This window comes from Parasteatoda tepidariorum, chromosome 6 (assembly GCF_043381705.1).
Source record: "Parasteatoda tepidariorum isolate YZ-2023 chromosome 6, CAS_Ptep_4.0, whole genome shotgun sequence".
Classification (NCBI taxonomy): Eukaryota; Metazoa; Arthropoda; class Arachnida; order Araneae; family Theridiidae; genus Parasteatoda; species Parasteatoda tepidariorum.
In genome coordinates this window covers 3,255,779-3,273,688 of record NC_092209.1, presented here as the reverse complement: position 1 = coordinate 3,273,688, position 17,910 = coordinate 3,255,779, and the positions used below count along the sequence as shown (strand labels likewise).

The following is a 17,910-nucleotide window of genomic DNA, read 5'->3' as shown; positions in this document are numbered from 1 at the left end:
CAAGTTATAACAACCAGTATATATTCTGATAGAGAGACTTAAAAACAAAACTCAACAAGAGGGATAATATCTTTAATTACAAATTTACAGTTTAATAATAGAAAATAAATGGTGAAATGCACCTGCTTTATAATTAAAATGCAAATTTTGATATTTTAGAATGCTATTGCAAAAAAAAATTATGATAGATAATAAACAAAAATGAAAACAAAACACCAGTCATTTTAGAAGTCCAAAAGGGTGCTCTGTGTATAACAAATATTTATTTGATCAGTTTCAGAGCAAAAAATATTTACATTTTCACAGATAATACAATAAATAAATAAGACAAATGAAGACATTAGAAAATGATGAATGATAAAGATTCAGCGAAGTCGTGCATCATGTGTTTCTTTAGCAAATTACAAAGGACAGAAGTATGAAGATTCCAGTATTTTCGTTGTTATCGTAGGCCATTAAGACTAGGGGGTGCGATTGTTCTTGTTCTATGGCCAAGAATTCGACTTCTGCCACTCCCGGACCCATTCATACATCCATTCATTTTAGTGTAATGGTTATTCGAAAGTGTCCCAAGAGTAAATTTTTTTTATATTTAGAAAACGTTGTTACAAAATGACTATTATTGCAATATATTGGTTTTTAATAATATGTTTAAGAAATAGCTTAACAAAATGACCGTTAATTTAACATAAATGTTTTTTTAGAGTTTTCATAAAATAAATTTTGAGGTATAAAAATGTTACAAAGCCTTATTTAAACGTAATGCATATTTTATTTGGTTACGTTCATTAGAAAATGTTACTTGCTCGTTGCTTTGAAGTATCTTTTTTTAGAACTTTTCCAAAATTAATTTGTTATTTGGAAAACTAGTTTTTGACATGGCTGTTATTTTAACGTTACAGGCTTGTAGAATTATTATTATGGATGAATTTAGGATGGCACTTTCAACCAACACTTAGAAATTCTAAGAAAAGTTGGTTGGCTTGAAACAGCAACGAGATTTAGCCAGTATATAAGGCAAAATGAATGTTCTTCACCCGCCATAGTACTATAAAATATAACAAGTGGCGATTAAAAAATTGTCTGACAGTCGCCACTCGTTCTCCATTATGTTTTCACCGGAAATGCACCACATATTCATTTCATAATTTTTTTAATACATATTTGGAATTATCATTAATGTTCTATATTAGTCTAAAAATTACTTTATTTCGCACTTTTTTATATAATTTTTCTTCATTTTTGAAATGAACTTTGTAATACTTACCCTATTTTGAGAAGTACTTTTAAAAGAGATACCTTACATTATGATTATCAACAGTTGTTTTTAAATTTGTTTTTAAAAAAGTGGCAATGTTGAAAATGCTACAACTGCCAATGAAAAGTAGTAAAATTCAAATTTTGAGCTATATCCGCCTGTACGTAATGACCCTTTCTAATATATATTTTTAAAATGCTTGTTGTTATAAATGAAGAAAAAAAGGCACATTATTAACCATGAACTAATATTTAAGTGAGGAGAAACGCTATTGAAATCAAACAAGAGGAAGACAAACTGAAAATATCAAAACCTTTTTGATTGCCGGAAGCAGAGTGGTCTGGTTAAATTTATCATTTTTTTGAAGTAGATTAAACTGGCTGTCAAAAAATCCAAATAAAATGTTTGAAAATTTAGACTGATTTAATTTTAAAAAGCGTATCGCGTACAATTTTAATTTACCAGGCAATTTGGAAAGACCGAAAAGAAACCATGATGTTTATGCTGACGTGATAAATCTGGTTATTATGCATAATGACTTGTTATTATACTTGACACACTAATAACAAAAAAAAACGTGTTGTATTCATAAGTAATGATTACTATAATTGTGATTACAATTAATCAAAATGAGCGATTACAAGTAACCAGGATTGGTAACTTGCCAACGTTATTGTTGCTTGTAATCACGATTATTTAGGATTTATAATTTTGGTAATCATAGATGTTAATTACTTTTGATAGGTATCTTGATTATGTGTTGATTACATGCAATAGTGATTGCTTGCAAGAATTTATGGTTATTATTACCTGTGATCATAACTACTTGCAGAAGTTTCTTGTTATAATTACAAGTAATGATGACTGGTTGCAATTGTAAATCTTGGTAATATGTAACCATGATGACTTATAATCACAGTAATTTAAACTAGGATCACTTTAAACATCATGTACCATCACTTTAAACATGATGTACCAATATAATATTTATTTAGCCAGACAGCTGTTACGATACTGCAAACATCCGTACAAATTTAAAAAAAAAAGCAAGTGCAAATCTTGTGTAAAGCACGTTGTCTTTTCAATTGATTGGCAGTAAACAAGTATCCTCATCAGTGCTGAGGAACTGTGTTTGAGGATTAATGATGGCACTTGTTTATAGCTTCTTCAGTAAACAATTCTAACCTGTTAATAATAAACAATTAATGTAGTTATTATATTATCATAAAAAGTTTTACATTGCTTCAAAACATAATTTAATAACTTCATTTATGCCACTAAATAACTGAAAACTTGAGTAAGGTGCGACAATGCATAATGGTATTTCCTGAATAATGGCTGCTGATTTAAATCTGTATTGTTTAACCAACTAATTAGCTTCTTGTTTAAATTGGATAGTTTATTACCCTTTAAATCAAATATCTAGTTAGCCTGATAGTTACAGAAAAATTTCTGAAAGTTGTTTATAGTTCAACTAATAACTGAAATAATTATGTAACAAAATATATCGTTGGCTTATCGGAGAAGGTTGTATACGTTGTAGGCTTTTTGTAAATAGCACCTGCATTTTTCGATAATCTGAAAAGTCTTCAATATTTTCGAATCTGCCTGGTATTTTTTAGGTTTATTACCATCAACCTGATTGACTTTAGGCTAATTAGAAAATCTTCGAAGAATTATCTAATTAGTCTGACTTTTGCTTAAGCTTATTACAATGAACCTTTATAAATTCTTTTTGGAGTAAGCCTTCACTTCTCTGAGCTTATTGCAAACGGCATGCTAGAATAAATCAAGCCGATTGAACGATGGTATTTTCCAATAAGCATAAACGTATATGGGATCGCTGCATAAGACGTCTCAGGCTTATTTGAAAATGCGGGAGATTTTTTCTGATTTACAATTGCAAATTAATGTTTGCAGAGAATATTTAATTAGCTTACAACATAGATAACCTTCAGTTTTGGATTCTGAAGTTGCTAAACGTTCAGCAGATAAATCGGCATTTTTGGAGTTTAAGCTGAACAGTTATTATGCATGTTAACGAATTCATCATTTCAGCATAACACGAAGAAGATGAAATAAGGAATGCGGTGAAATGGGTGCAGTTTTGGAATCCTATCACACAATGAAATAACAGGATGGCCGCGAAAAGATGTCCATTTCCAGAAATGTCACGTGGTGTTAGCTCTTCTTCTCTTCGAGCATCGGAGCGAAACAGAATTTCAAGAAGAAAGTGTACTGGATGAAGAGGACCCCCATGGCTATGATGGAGAACATGAACAGATTCAACTCTCTGTTCCTGTATCTGTTCTTCTTTAACCAGTTCAGAACTTCAGCAGTGTCAGTCAAATTGCCTTCAAAAATAAAAAAATTCAGTCACAAAAAAATGTTTTCTAAATGAAAGACATTTCAGCGAAATTTCGCCAAAGAATTCACGGTCCAGGGAAAAATTGTATAAAATTCTTACTGATGTTGACAGGCAAATGAGACAAGTTTGATAAAATTTCCTAAATTTCCCCAGAGATCTGTATTTATTTATTTATTTATTTTTTTTACGTGAGATGTTTTTCTCTGAAGACCGTATAGCGTTTTTATGTCAGTATCCAGGTTATTCCGTTATAATATACATAGACACTGTGAATATAAAATACTTTGATGCCTTCCTACGATAACATTCGAGAGGAGGGTATAAAATTTTTAATGATATCTATTAGCACCAATGGGGAGTGACGCTAGGCTGTGGCGAAAATTTTTTTTTTTGTAGTAGCAGGTTTTAATAACAAGATCTGAAGATGTTGTCACTTTTCGAAATAAAGCTTGCAAGGAACAAATAATTAGCATACACAAAATATTTCCAATAATTTATGCATAGTTGCCATACTGGTTGGAATTTATTTTTGCAGGACGAATATAACATCATACGCAGGATAACGAAAAAAAATAGAGTTAAATTAGTTGAGTTAAGAAATTTGAATTATTTCAGTCACGGTATATGCTTTTCAGTTTTACACATAATTACAATATTGATTCGTTGTTTACATTTTCCTCGTATGAAGATCTCGCAGTGGACTGATCGTAAAGACACAGTTCCCAGTAGAACACCGAAGTCAAGCATCACTGGCTGCGGTCAGTAAGCGAATGGGTGACCCCTTTGATCAGCCTGCGGAGGGACTGAGGGTGCGCACGCGCAGGTCGTCCCTGCAGAGGATCAAAATTGTGATGGCATGTTTTCGGATCATCCTCGGGGGATGTTTCCCAGACTGTCGCCCATTGTGCAGCTCTAGTGCGACGTAAATAAAGTACCTACCTACCTCGTATGAATATTTTGCTAATATTGTATACAATGAAAGAAAGAAAGTGTTACAAAAACAAGCTTTACATGACTCACCCCGGTATGCTGTTGGAAATCTTTTTCTGAAGTATGTGAGTGAGGGGAGGTTCTTTACTCCATATCTCATTGCATATCGGGCATCTTTAATTTTTACAAAAACGATATCCAATTCATCGATCTCATCATCGATATCTTCCAACGAATGTAGGGCCTGATCACACGCCGAACATTCTTCGTCATCTAGAAAGAAACCACTCCATCAGTTAACAGATATTTTAGGTCTGTTACATAACACCGCATTAAAAAGAAATCGACGCCATTTTTTGCTGATTTTTGTGTAAAATGATATTCTGAATCCGAATATGATTCGTGTTTTCTTCTATTCTTTCTCTTACTTTTTCTGGGGTATACCCTCCATATCAATCACTTTTCGTTTATTCTTCTATCAATCAATCGATTTTCGAATTATCGATCCATAACGTCATATTCAGTACCGAATGATACTGAATACAGTTAATGTATATTTTGTATTCAGATGAACTTCTAAAAACGTATTTTGCTTCATCTAATATAGTAGAGCCAGTCGTAATGGCTAATAGTAATAATAAAAACATGAAATTATTTTACGCTTTTTAATTGTGGTGGCATAATCCTTTCTATTTTATCCTTAACTGTGCAGTATTAATACAAATTGATTGATAACATCTTATATCCATTTACAAAGGACGGATATTTATGGAAAAGTAGTTATTATGACGCTAATCTTTCGCAAAACTTTAAACATAATGAAAAAAAAAAAAGCCGGGAATCCAACTTACAGAAGAGGACTGCAATGAAATCATTTTCCTGCAGAAGTTTGTCCAGCATCTTTCTGCTCACTTCCTCAATCTCATTCTTCATGTCAATCATGTCGAGGCTTGTCAACCAATTGAATACTTTCTCCTCATCATGCAACGATCCTGTTGTGGAGGAAACAAATCACCGTGACTGTTAAGATAAATTAATGCTATACAATAAACCAATCAAATTGTGATTCGCGATAGCAACGTTTGAATACGCCATCTGGGGAGAAGACCGATTTCATATCTTGACCCTTCCCTCTCTGGTGGCAATGTGGTCAAGATTGAACACCCACCACTTATATTTCCCAGGCAAAATGTCACTAAAAAGTTGGTAAGTAAAATCTAAGTATTGGTATCTTGATAGTATATGGACTTAGGTATAGTTGGTAAGTAAATATCGTAGTGGATTTAAATTTTCCAAAAAAATTCAAGTTCTATTTTGAAGAAAAAAAATGAACATAACAATGTTTTGAGAAGAAACTTTTCAACATAGGAATTCAAACATTAGGTGGATATATAATACCAAGGACAAAGATATTTGTGACATTACAAGGTTTTCGAGATATCGAGAGTATACTGTATTTAATGCCTGGATATAAGGAAGAAAAAAAACTTTGATTTATTCGGGTTGCATCTTGACAAGTAAATAGGGATAAACAGGGCAAAACAAAGAATGACTTCAGCGAGATTTCAAAAGAATCTCATTTTTTTTTCCGCATATTGCGGTACGTCGAAATTACCTGTACTCCGGGATACATTTCGAAAATTTTATTTCCTTTCCAAAAATTGACTAGAATCGATGCCTTAAATGTTACAAATGTTTACTACATAAGTTTTTACCCTCATAGTAAGCCGGCACTGTTTTCCTGAAGTAGGTCAAGTATGGAACACTGTGCACACCGTACTTTACTGCTGCATTTGAATCGCTCACTTTCACAAACTTGATGCCGAACAAGTCGCAATCTTCGTCAATTTCTTCCAGAACGTCTAAGATGTCAAGGCACACCTCACATTCCTTTTCGTCTGGAAAAATCAAAATATTAGTATTTATGGCAATGGGGGTGAAATTCAATATTTTTTTTCCTCTTTCGGGAATGAAATTTGTTACAAATTGAAAAGAAAGTCAGAGCATTCAATAGATCTAACTCTAAACTCTTTAAATAAAGGTGATTTTAGGAGAGAATATACAGAGGGATTCACACAGTGGTGAAAATTGAAATAATTAAAACACTAATTGTATTATTGGGAATTTAGTTTTCAATTTAAATTTAAGTATTATTCCTTAACCAAACCTGAATATATACTGTACAACTGTATTGTAATACTTATTCGAATTTCGTGTTTAAAAAATGTGAATAAATACTTTATTTCAAGTTAATACACACTTTAAAGGATGTAGTTAAATCTAACACCAATAACTGAGAAGCTTACACCAAGTTCAGATGCATTTGAATGATTTATGCTAGTTTTGGTATTCGTTAGGTAGATTGTTTATAATCGAACAAGAGAAGGAAAAAGTTTGTTATCCTCTCTGTTGAATATTCCACGGAAACAAATGTTGACCGTTATAAAAGGCAAGCACATTTATAGTTGCATAATAAAATTATGTTCTTATAAAGAAGATTTATATAATCTGTTAATTGTATTGATTAATTTTATAGTATTTAATTTACATTCTCTTCTGATTCATTAACCCTAGTTCGAATGCATATTAATATTTTGTCTGTGCTACACTCATATTTGATTTATAAACTGATCTTATTTCAATAATTAGTGTAAATTAAATTAATGATTTCAACTTTATATTGTACCGTAAAAACAAGTTTACTGATTCCATCTTACTCTAAAGTTTGGTTTAACTGAATGCTTAAAACGGTGATACCAAGTAGTGCAAAAGGACATTCTTGGTATTTCACAACACCTAGAACAATTCTTGGTGCAGTGAACAGCCAAGTTTTATAATTGGGGTTTCACAACACCATTTTGGTGAAAAGAGGTTGCTACTATTTTTGGTGTTAAGATATACTAATTTTTTTTATAGTGTTTACATTTGAAAAGTAACGTCAGGTGAATTGTAAAGCGAATACACTTTCGCAGCAATGAGTCACACAATCGTCTTTGATCAAGCGTAAGAGTAAAAACAGGCATCTTGTTTCAATTGCAAATCGAAAAATAGCGCTTGCCATCAAGTTTAATGTAACTTTGTAAGTCTATTGTGGAAACTTTTCTCTTGATAATACTCCAATAGTATGAGCTTTTTGCACCAGTTAGAAAATTTTCGCAGTGATTTTCATCCATTTTTATGTTCCATTAAACAGTTGCTAATCCCTCTCCACAATAATGGAATTGATACCGAGTCACATTAATGGAATAACTTGACTGATATCAGTAGAACTAACCTAACTAACTTCACTATCTTCTACTATTCTCTTAACCCTATTTATATCTTTCTAAGACATAAAACATATTCGGCATTCTTATCACATCCCTTTGACAGCAAGCATAGGATCATTTAACTCATAATAAACGTTATGACATTCAATCCGATGCGAACCCCTTTTCCTGTATTGCTTTAACACAATGCAGATTCACTCAGAATCGCTTACACTCGATTAATGCATCTTCGCTTGATCCTCGACGAACCTTCTCTCAAATGCAATACTTTGTAACGTTCCTCTAACAATTTATCGCATTTTAATAATACACACCATGCAATCATGGTCAAGCACCTAGTCCCATTTTTATATTTTAACAAACATGGCAGGAAAGTCACATAATTTTGACCCCGGTCAGATGACGTGAACAGCGCCTGAGCTGGTACTCCTATCTTCAAACTTCTTACCGACTGTAAACGATTCAAACATTTGAGGAACAAGCTTTTGGTAGCGTTTATTCTTATTTGGTGAAGTTATGCGTCATAATCTTATCCAGTTTATTAAAACGATAGGACTATATCCATTACTCAAACAGTAAAACAATAAATCTTAAATTTAGTAACTGGCACAGCATAGCCATTTCTGGTTCTTGTGCCAACAAACTTCAAATAACTAACCAATCAACACCACAACTATCGAGAGGACTTTCAGCCACGGCAGATTTAACGTATGCTGCGTATACACGCTTGTTATTTTGTCGACTGCCAGGATCGAACTTACGACTCTCTGCTCTCGATGCCGATGTTATTACGCTTTTGCCAATGTTTTTACGGACATTATTCTCTCCCTTTTTTTGGAAGTTTTATTTTATGTATGCAGGATTTGTTAATTGAAATCCATCATTACAACAATTTGGTCTTTTTAAACTGTCTATTGCATTTTCGATTTTATTCCTTTTTAAATGGATTATCAGTGTACCGTTTTAGCTGTGTGTTTCAAGTTATAACACATTTTATATTATATAAGATACTGTTTAATATTTTTAATAAGTTTTAATACTTAAATTTCATTTTTTTATTACTTCTAACCATAGAAATTTATTTAAATATTCATATTAAGGAACTACCTAAAATTTTTTCAAAGGAAGTGTGACATGCACTAGCCAAAAGAAGGAACAGAAACTTGTGGAATCATTCAAGTTTATAAATATTCTTTTTTCTAGTCCATTACCGTTGGTTTTAAATAAGTAAATTTTTAGAAACACGTTTAAAAGAATTAATATAAATAATAAAAAAGAGCGTGATATCAGACAAAGTATAAATTTAGTGACTTAGACCACGTGCGCTACCACGTAATGCTCCTTGAATTTATCTGACATAGCGAATATAGAATAATTATATGCGTACTATAAACTATTTTTTGATCAAATAGAGCTATAAACTAGTAATTATCACTTATATTATCTTTAAAACTGAATCGTTAAATTTAAAACTATGACTTACGATTAACCAATTAGAAAATTCCATGTCGTTTTTCGCTCATCCGGCTCGAATGGTTTGTCGTAGAATGTTCTAATGTCTACAGTGATTCTCGTGCTTTGAACTATCTGTGTGCCAAGTTTCATAGCTTTTGGTCGGATGGTTTAGGAGTCTATAAAGGACACACACGCAGACATTCATTTATATATATAGAGAAAATTATTGACTTTTAAATGTAACTGTAGTACACCGTTTTATTAACTTCAGGTATTTTATGAAGCTAAAATTATAGCATGTATTATATGTTTCGATCAATTTTAGTGTATTGAATGGCGCAGTATGTCCTTCCTTAGTTTTTCTACCGGTAAACCCTACATTCAAGTCAACTTTTTCCTTGATTAAGACTGTATTTGGTGATAATTGTTCATATATACACCACAGGTGAGACAAGGCATTTTTTCGAAGACTGTGATGAAGCTCGTGGTAGTAGTCAATGAATGACCTCAAACGGCGATGAAAATGTGATTGTTTTGACTGAACTCTTGAGCTTAGACCGTCATATTGAGTGGGGTTGCCTTCCTCCCTGTATGTATATATTATTTATCTGTTATATATTATTATACGAAATTATTATTTTGTATTAGTCCGAACTATCTGAGCCTCACTAAATGGCAATCAAAAATTCGAATTTGCAATTCGAACTTCATGGTTTGAATTGTTTAAAATAAATTGTTTTAAAATTAAAATTAATAAAAGAAAATGTTTACCTGTAAATTATTTATCTCTCATGTAACGGTATTTTTTTTAATAGTGTTTCACTTTTTTTTCTTAGTTATGTACGCTGGGGCATTTGAAACCCAGAATTTTCCCATAGGTCAGCAATAGGGACGTTTATTTCCTCTGCGGGAGGATGAGTAAGGGATTATTTGGTAACAGTTTTCACCAAAGGAAATGTTGAAGCTCGCTTGAAATGGAGACATTTTCTTAGAAAATCTGTATTTCAAATTTTTTTTAGAATTTCTTTAGTCACCAAAGAATCATGTATTCTTATATTGTAAATTTAATTACACAAATATTGAGTGAAAATTTTTAATCTTAAAAGGGGCTGTATCCTTTCATTTATAAAATATGAGAGGGCTTAAGCCCCGTCTGCCCCCGCGATTCTGCTGTCCCCGGATTATAGAAACTTGAATTTCTGCCAGCAAATTCAGACAGCAAATCAGTCGCCCTACAGGGTGCTGGAAATCCATCGTGACGTCTGAGATTCCTGGAAGGCGTGATGGAAGTGAAGTATAGACTTAGTAAAAGCCTATTTTGAAATCTCTTAATATGTTTTACCGTTTTGGTTAATAAATGTTTTTTAATTGACTTACTGACATAACTTTTCGAACCAATTCTGTGGTTTATGATGATGAGTGATTTTCTTTTGTACAATGGAAGCACAAGTACAATGGGAGAAACGNATATATATATTTATATTTACGTTATTCGTAAATAATTTCATGCTAACAGTTCGACAATGAGCATACTGTTAACATCATAACTATGTCTGTTGCGTGATCAAGAAAATAAAACTTACCCTTATATTGCATTGGTCTTTCATTACGGAAGAATATGAGAGCCGGAAACTGTTTCACACCATAACGTCTGGCGACAGAATTGTCTTGAGTCTTCACCATCTGAATGCCGTACTCATCAGTGAAGCTGTCGATGTTCTCCAATCTCTGCACAATCGCTTCAGATGCTTTGTTCTGGCCTTTATCTGCAAACGAATCAAGAGATTGGTATGTTATGCAAGACTGAGATAATATTACGTAGCGCTGCTCAATACTCCTATTTTAACTTTTTATTAGGATACCTTTTCTAGTTTTGCTTATAGATTTGTCAACTCTTTGAGTTATTCTTTTGTTCAACGTTTAATTAATTCGTGTTATTCTTTGAGATAACTTTGCGATACTTTTGAATTTTGCAAATTTTCTCCGATCCCTAATGATTTACAGAAGTTGTGTGCAAGATAGATGTAATAAAAGAATAAACATCATAACAAATGTTCTAGTATTAATTATAAAAATTCTAACAAATTAGAAACCTTTTCCCTTCACTAAAGAGGCTATGAGACTGATTTCAGCTTCAGTGAGTGGCTACCGGCTCAAACTATAATCAGTGTTTCGATTTCATAAAGATAGAAAATACAAATAAAATTGTAAAACGTGATTGATTTACTAAGAAGAAGCTAATACCTTCTATTACCTAATATACTTTAAAATTAACCAATGGATTTGCTCTGAAAAATTAATTCAATATTTAAAAATTTACAACATAAAAACTATGGTGTTCGAATTTGGAGTTGACAATATATACATAATCTGAAAATTTTTTTGTTAAGGAACTAATCATTTCAAGTTAACATCAAACCAAGTGTTAATATACACTTTGAAATATGTAATTAAATCATAAAAACAGTAATTGAGAATGCTTACACAAAACTTACGCTTATTCACGCCATCTGCGAATTTTTTTCGCCTCCATTTTAAGGCTATTTGGATATCGTCAGTCGACAATTTATGATCGAGTATAAATTGTCGTGAGTTTTTGCAGTCTGCTATGCATCGACATAAACAGAAGTTCACCGTCACAAAATGTATATATGTTTTCAGTTATGTGATAAGGATGTTTATATTTTAATATTTGAATATTTTTTAATTAGATTAAACGGTTTTAAAATATTTAAGCATAATTCGTATTCGTCTTAATACTTTCTTTGCGCTGTACGCATATATTTGGTTTAGCTTAGAGACAAATTTTATTTTAAGAATTAGTATGAGCATGCGTCCTAAACTGTTATCACATCATGCTGTATGATTAAAGCAACTTTACTGACCCATACGTGTACTTAAACTTACTGTAATTATAAAGTTTAGTGTTACTAAATAGCAGAGATGGTGGCAACTACTTTGTACCAAGTAGTGTAAACGAACATGCCATGAACTATCCTCGGATCTTGGTGTAGTGAACACCAAAAACCAAGAAATAACTGTGGTGTTGCACTACAACACTATAGTGAAAAGTAGTTTATACTTTTATGGGTGTTGAGCTTCGCTAAAGTTTTTTTTTCAACGTGGGAAGCAGCAATGAAGAAAAATTTACGTTTTGTTTAAAAAGAAGGAAAAATGCTTACAAAATATGACGACAAGGTAGGGCGTGTTTTCTATTAATTTGTCACACATGTCTTTGTTGACAGCCTCAATGGTATCTTCTGACTTGGAATGTATCAACCACTGCAACACTTCTTCCTCGGCTGCTATGTCACCTGATGAAAATATTCAACTGACTCATTAAAATATAATGGAAAACAGCAAATTAATATAAAATCATTTTACGATAATACACGAGAAATTAATTTCCAATAGCAACGTTAAAGAATTTTCAAAAAAGGAATCCTCTTCACCAAAACATGTTTCCACAGGAATTCCAGCTCTCCAATAAAGGATTAGAAAGAAACTCCAAATTATATTGGGAAGCAAGAACGAACTTTTAATGATCAGATTATAATTGAAATTGAAGCGGTCAATGTAAGTAACATTTTTATGAAAATAAGTTTTTTGGAGTATCAATAACCAATTATCAAATGCAGAATCATTTTCTAGACTGCCTAAAGAGGAGAATCCAACAGTTTGGAAGCAATGAAAACAATCTTTCCACAATTGAAATTTTTTTTTTTTTTTACTTTTCTCGAAAGTGCAGATTTGTAACATACTCCCTTTTAACATTGACCACTTCAGTTATCCCCTTTTGATTGTTGATCATTCCTTTTCAAATTTTAAATTTTTTAGTGTCCCCTTTTAATTTTTTTATTGTTCACTGTTAGTTGGTTTTCGCTCTTCCTGCTCTTGTGTGGTGAGTGAATCGTCATAATGATAAGGATTAATTTTGAAATAAAGCCATATGTAGCACAGAATAATTAAAAAAAAAACAGTCGGCATATGCATTGGTGTTTACTTGTTGGAGTTTCATGGAAATTTTTGTCAAATAATCAACTGCACTGCAGAAATTTTATTAATTTACTCTCTGCTTCTGATGAACTGAGAAGAGTTAAATAAAATTTTTTTATTAACCGTGGTTGCGAAGCTGCGCGATCTTATTTGTTACTAAAGTTCTCCTTAAACATTGTTGAGTGTTCCATTGATAGATAAATTGATACAGGTCCATCACTAAAATAAGTTTTTTGATTCTGGCTCAGAAGATGAAATTTTGCAGGTAAAGATGTTTTCAAAAAGTAAAGAAAAATGATTTGTTCTTTTCATGAAAATAAAAACTAATTGTAATCTAGCGAAGAAGAAACTCATAATTTTGCATGCTGGATGAAAATGTTTAGTGCAAGAACCATGTTTTGTCACTATCGTGTCTAAAACTGAGACGATTTCCAGATAAATTGCTTAAAATATACGAAACTTGGCTAAAATAAAAAAAAAGGTTGAAATTAAAACGGCGAATTTAAATTTATTTAAGCAATGTGTAAATTATACTGAAGGCTGCAGTGAGCTAAATATCGGTAAAAACAAGTTAACAATTAAATGAAATATTTGCGAGAAAATTAACTAAGGTATAGAGTAATATTTGGGTGCGGAGGATCAAGTAAAGTAGGGAAAGTTAGAATTAAAAAACGCTGTCCGGCTAATTTATGATTAAGTTATCAAAATATGTTAACAGTCAGAGCATGAACTTATAATTTCAAAACCAAAGGCAATATTTGTTGTATCTATCATGGGGGGCGGGAATCGGTTATATCACGTCTTGGCTTCTTTGGAATTCCAATGGTATTATCTATAAGCAGTTTCCGACCATTATAATGAAATATATACCATTGTAAATACTTGGAACGTTGTTTTCAAAATAAATCAAAGCAGGAAATTTAGTGATGCCATAATCTGCTGCAATGCTGTCGTCTGTTGTCTTCACGAATAAAATTCCATGACGATCTGTGTCGTCGTCAATGTTCTCTAAATCAGCCAGAGTCTCCAGGCAAGCTGGGCAATCTTCAACATCTGGATCATCTGTTAAAATAAATGTTTCATAAGCATATTACTGCTAAAATGTTAAATTAGTGAGAAGTTTAAATTGTATCAAAACTTTTTAATTTTAACAATCCAAACTATTCTAAAACAGATGCATTTTATTTTAAAAAGATCAAAAACAAAAACATGCTTTCGAAAATTTTTTTATTTTACGAATGCGAGAAGCAAGATTACAAAACAGACATGTAGTGCTAGATCTTCAATACCAAGATCTCTCCTTATGGGTGTGGATTATTGTTCTTCTTTTGCAGGTTTAGAAAGGCCGGAAATGCATCGTATTCATGTTTTTTTTTAAAAGTAAATGTTTTAAAAGTAAACACTCATGTTTTTTTTAAAAGTAAAGCACCGTTGCCCGGTATTCCTTATACTGATGTTTTTTCTTAAGTGTGAAGGTTATAGCCTGGTATTTCCTAAGTTCAAAAGTTTTCTAATCTTCATTGCGTGAAATTTGTAGCAAAAAGAAAAAATATATTATTGAAGATTAATGAATGAATATAATTATACAACATAAAAATTAATGTAAAGTGTGACGAAGCGTCTAAACGCATTTCGTTAATTAGAGAATCTTTTATTCTCGGATTTCAAATTCTGATATCGATAGTAAATTCTGTCTGCTGTATCTGCTTCAGGAAAGATACTGACGTGCATCCTTTACATTTCCTCCACCTGCAAAATGTCTGGAACAATCCATTCTTATAAGGAAGCAGCTTGGAATTAAAAGAGTAGCGCTGTATGATGAGATGTTCCGTATTCTTCTTTATGGCACTATAGCAGTAAATAAAAAGAAACTATCACACAAAAATAATTTTGGAAAAAATAAAAACTTCAAAGTGTGATAATTTGTTTTCTTCGGGATACGAAAGAACGTTAGTCATAGTGTTCCGTAATATCACCTGTTAAATATAAATTTAAAATACTTGTCCAAACAAAAAATGACACATTAAAAGACCGAAAGTAAAGTTTTAAGCTGAGAAAAGAAACACGATCGACATCTGACAAATCCCTATAGAATATGGAGGTTGTATTACACCTGAAAAACATTATAACCTGTTTGAATGTGGGTTGAAACTTGAAGATTTTTCTAAGTTTATTTTTCTTATTTTTCTCTTGTGTGATAGAGCCGTAAGAATCGTTTTTTAACCGTTCTTCAACTCTTCTTATTGTTTTGTGCACCAACCTTCCTTAATAGGGATTTATCATATTTCAATAGAATTTTTTGTTTTTTTTCCCGCTAACACATACATTGATTTGCTAGCCCTAAAAGTGCATACTTCTTTTTGAAAAGTATTCTAAAAATACGGAGCAGCTCAGTATTTGAGGAAATGAGGTTGCATACTCACAGAATAACACAGCGAGATAATCTGCCTGTTCAATAAGTTCTTCCAATTCATCACCATCCATTTCTTCAATCATGTCGCTTGAAGGATCCTTCTCTGTTATCAGCCAATCCAATATGTCTGTCCCATTCTTCAAATCACCTTTTAAAAAAGTCAAAAAATATCAATTTAACGAACAGAAAACAAGCATTCAACTCTTTCGAGCCGAATGGGATATATACGTTCCAAAGATTGAACTTTAATTCCCTATTGGATAAACTGATTCAAATTTTGCAGAATAAATAATTCGATGCATTTATATTATTTTCATTATTTATTCCCATGCAGTATATTGGCATTTTCATAATATTCAAGACGATTGGGACACATTGTCCCAGGAGATTTCTGAGAAAGCGGGAAAACTCTCAACTCATAGTATACTTATTTTAATATGTCAGTATTTACTTAAACTGCTTTTCATACTTGTGTAAGTCGAGTCGAAAATCGGGTTAAAACGAATATAGTCAGTTGTCAAAATCAACGAAAAACACAAAGATTGTCTATCATAGGAAACGTGTGCGTAAAAGAAATTATTCAAAATGTGTAAGACGATTGAAGATCCCACCGATAGGGGGAAGTGCATTCCATAAAACGCTTTTTGACTGCAAAGAATATTTTTAAGCTATTATCGTCAACATGCAGAGATTTGTGGTGAAGATGTAATGTTTAGCGGTGAGAGTGAACTCGACAATTCAATGATGGGCGCACCAATGCTGATGGTGAAGGAGTGGGCAGCCTCTTGTTGTCCATGATGGTTTGTTTGCTAAAGTGAATAGACAGTTAACAATAAAAATGCTTGAGCCGTGATGGCTCAGGGGATAGTACTAACAAGTGAGTATTAATCGCTCTACTCTCACATGATCGTAAACTTAATGTAAAAAAAAAGGAAACACATTTTTTTGCCAACAAATTGCAATTACAGGAAACAACGTCGGCGTAATTAACAAATTATAAACAAATATATCTGATATTTCAAATTCAGAAACATTCTAACGATACATTATTTATATGAGCCATTATTTTTGAAAGCGGCCCATTTTATCATATTTTGATATACTTAAGTGTTAGCGTTTAAGCGAATTTAAAAATGGTTAATTAATGCTAATTAAATCCTAATTAATGTCAAAGGTTAATTAATGCCTTAAACTCGATAATATGATTAAATGTAAAAATGCAATTGTGATTATTAAATCTCGTTAAGAAAATTAACGATTTTTTTAGCTCCATATGGAATTATTCCTCTTTCGATGACAAAATTTTATAAGAAATAAAAAAAGAAAAAGAAATGGAATTTTTAGTGTGAAAAATTATTATTAAATTAGCTATATAACGCCACAAATGAATAATATGATTAATAATCATAATTAAATATTTTTGGTAAATAGGTGGTATGGATTCAGATTGCCTTATTTCCATATCGGTTTTGTCTTGACGTTTTGTACTGTAGAACATTTATTCTTCGCCGATTAATTGCTTTGATAACAACTAAATTATTAGAATAATACGCACGCTGCGATTGATTAGTATAGGAAAAGCAAACCAAATTATTTAACTATATATATATATATAAGTTCGAAATGAAGATAAAACAAAGGAAAATTATACACATATGAAAAAGAAGGGGAGGGGGGAATAATAATTAAAAAAAAGGATGAAATTTTTTTAAAAAAAACCGGAAAATAAAAGATATAATCTTTTCGGCAGCCCACACGATTATATCCGCAAAAAGAGTGCTTTCTGATATTGTATCAATATAGCCAAAGCAAAATATATCAATACAATAGTGTGAGGAGCACTCAAAAAAATTTTTTTACAAAAATTACAGCAAATAAAATAGAACACAATAAGTAAAAATAACACGTAAAATCAGAAAACAAAATAAAAGAAAAAAAAACAGTATAAAACAAAATCTCTAAAGCGAGTAACGAAATCAGATGTACTTACATGAACGGGAAAATTTTTCAAGAATGATTTAAAATTATTTTCGCAACATGATTGCCAGATTACAAAATATGAAAACAAAGGCGCAAATTGAGTGCAACTAGAAGAATTTAAAGTGCCGTTCTTACTGCATTGCTGAAGTGATTTGTTATGCTGTGCATTGATTTGTTAGTTACCTAGGATGGGCCCGAAATGGATGTGCGCAAGGTAATATTATACTGGATAATTTAAAAA

General features: G+C 31.8%; 1 protein-coding gene across 1 annotated transcript in view; it reads right to left on the bottom strand.

Moving 5' to 3' along the window:
- Nucleotides 1–246: 246 nt before the first annotated feature.
- The window catches only part of LOC107453912 (uncharacterized), an 81,551-nt gene continuing 63,887 nt past the window's right edge, over nt 247–17,910 (bottom strand). The window contains exons 25-32 of the mRNA XM_071181580.1: nt 15,700–15,837; nt 14,147–14,338; nt 12,463–12,594; nt 10,864–11,046; nt 6,272–6,556; nt 5,408–5,548; nt 4,647–4,829; nt 247–3,612 (exon numbers count right to left, since the gene is read on the bottom strand). Coding sequence (XP_071037681.1) covers nt 3,440–3,612; nt 4,647–4,829; nt 5,408–5,548; nt 6,272–6,556; nt 10,864–11,046; nt 12,463–12,594; nt 14,147–14,338; nt 15,700–15,837 — 1,427 coding nt within the window. The 3' untranslated portion in view covers nt 247–3,439. The remainder of the gene's footprint in view (nt 3,613–4,646; nt 4,830–5,407; nt 5,549–6,271; nt 6,557–10,863; nt 11,047–12,462; nt 12,595–14,146; nt 14,339–15,699; nt 15,838–17,910) is intronic.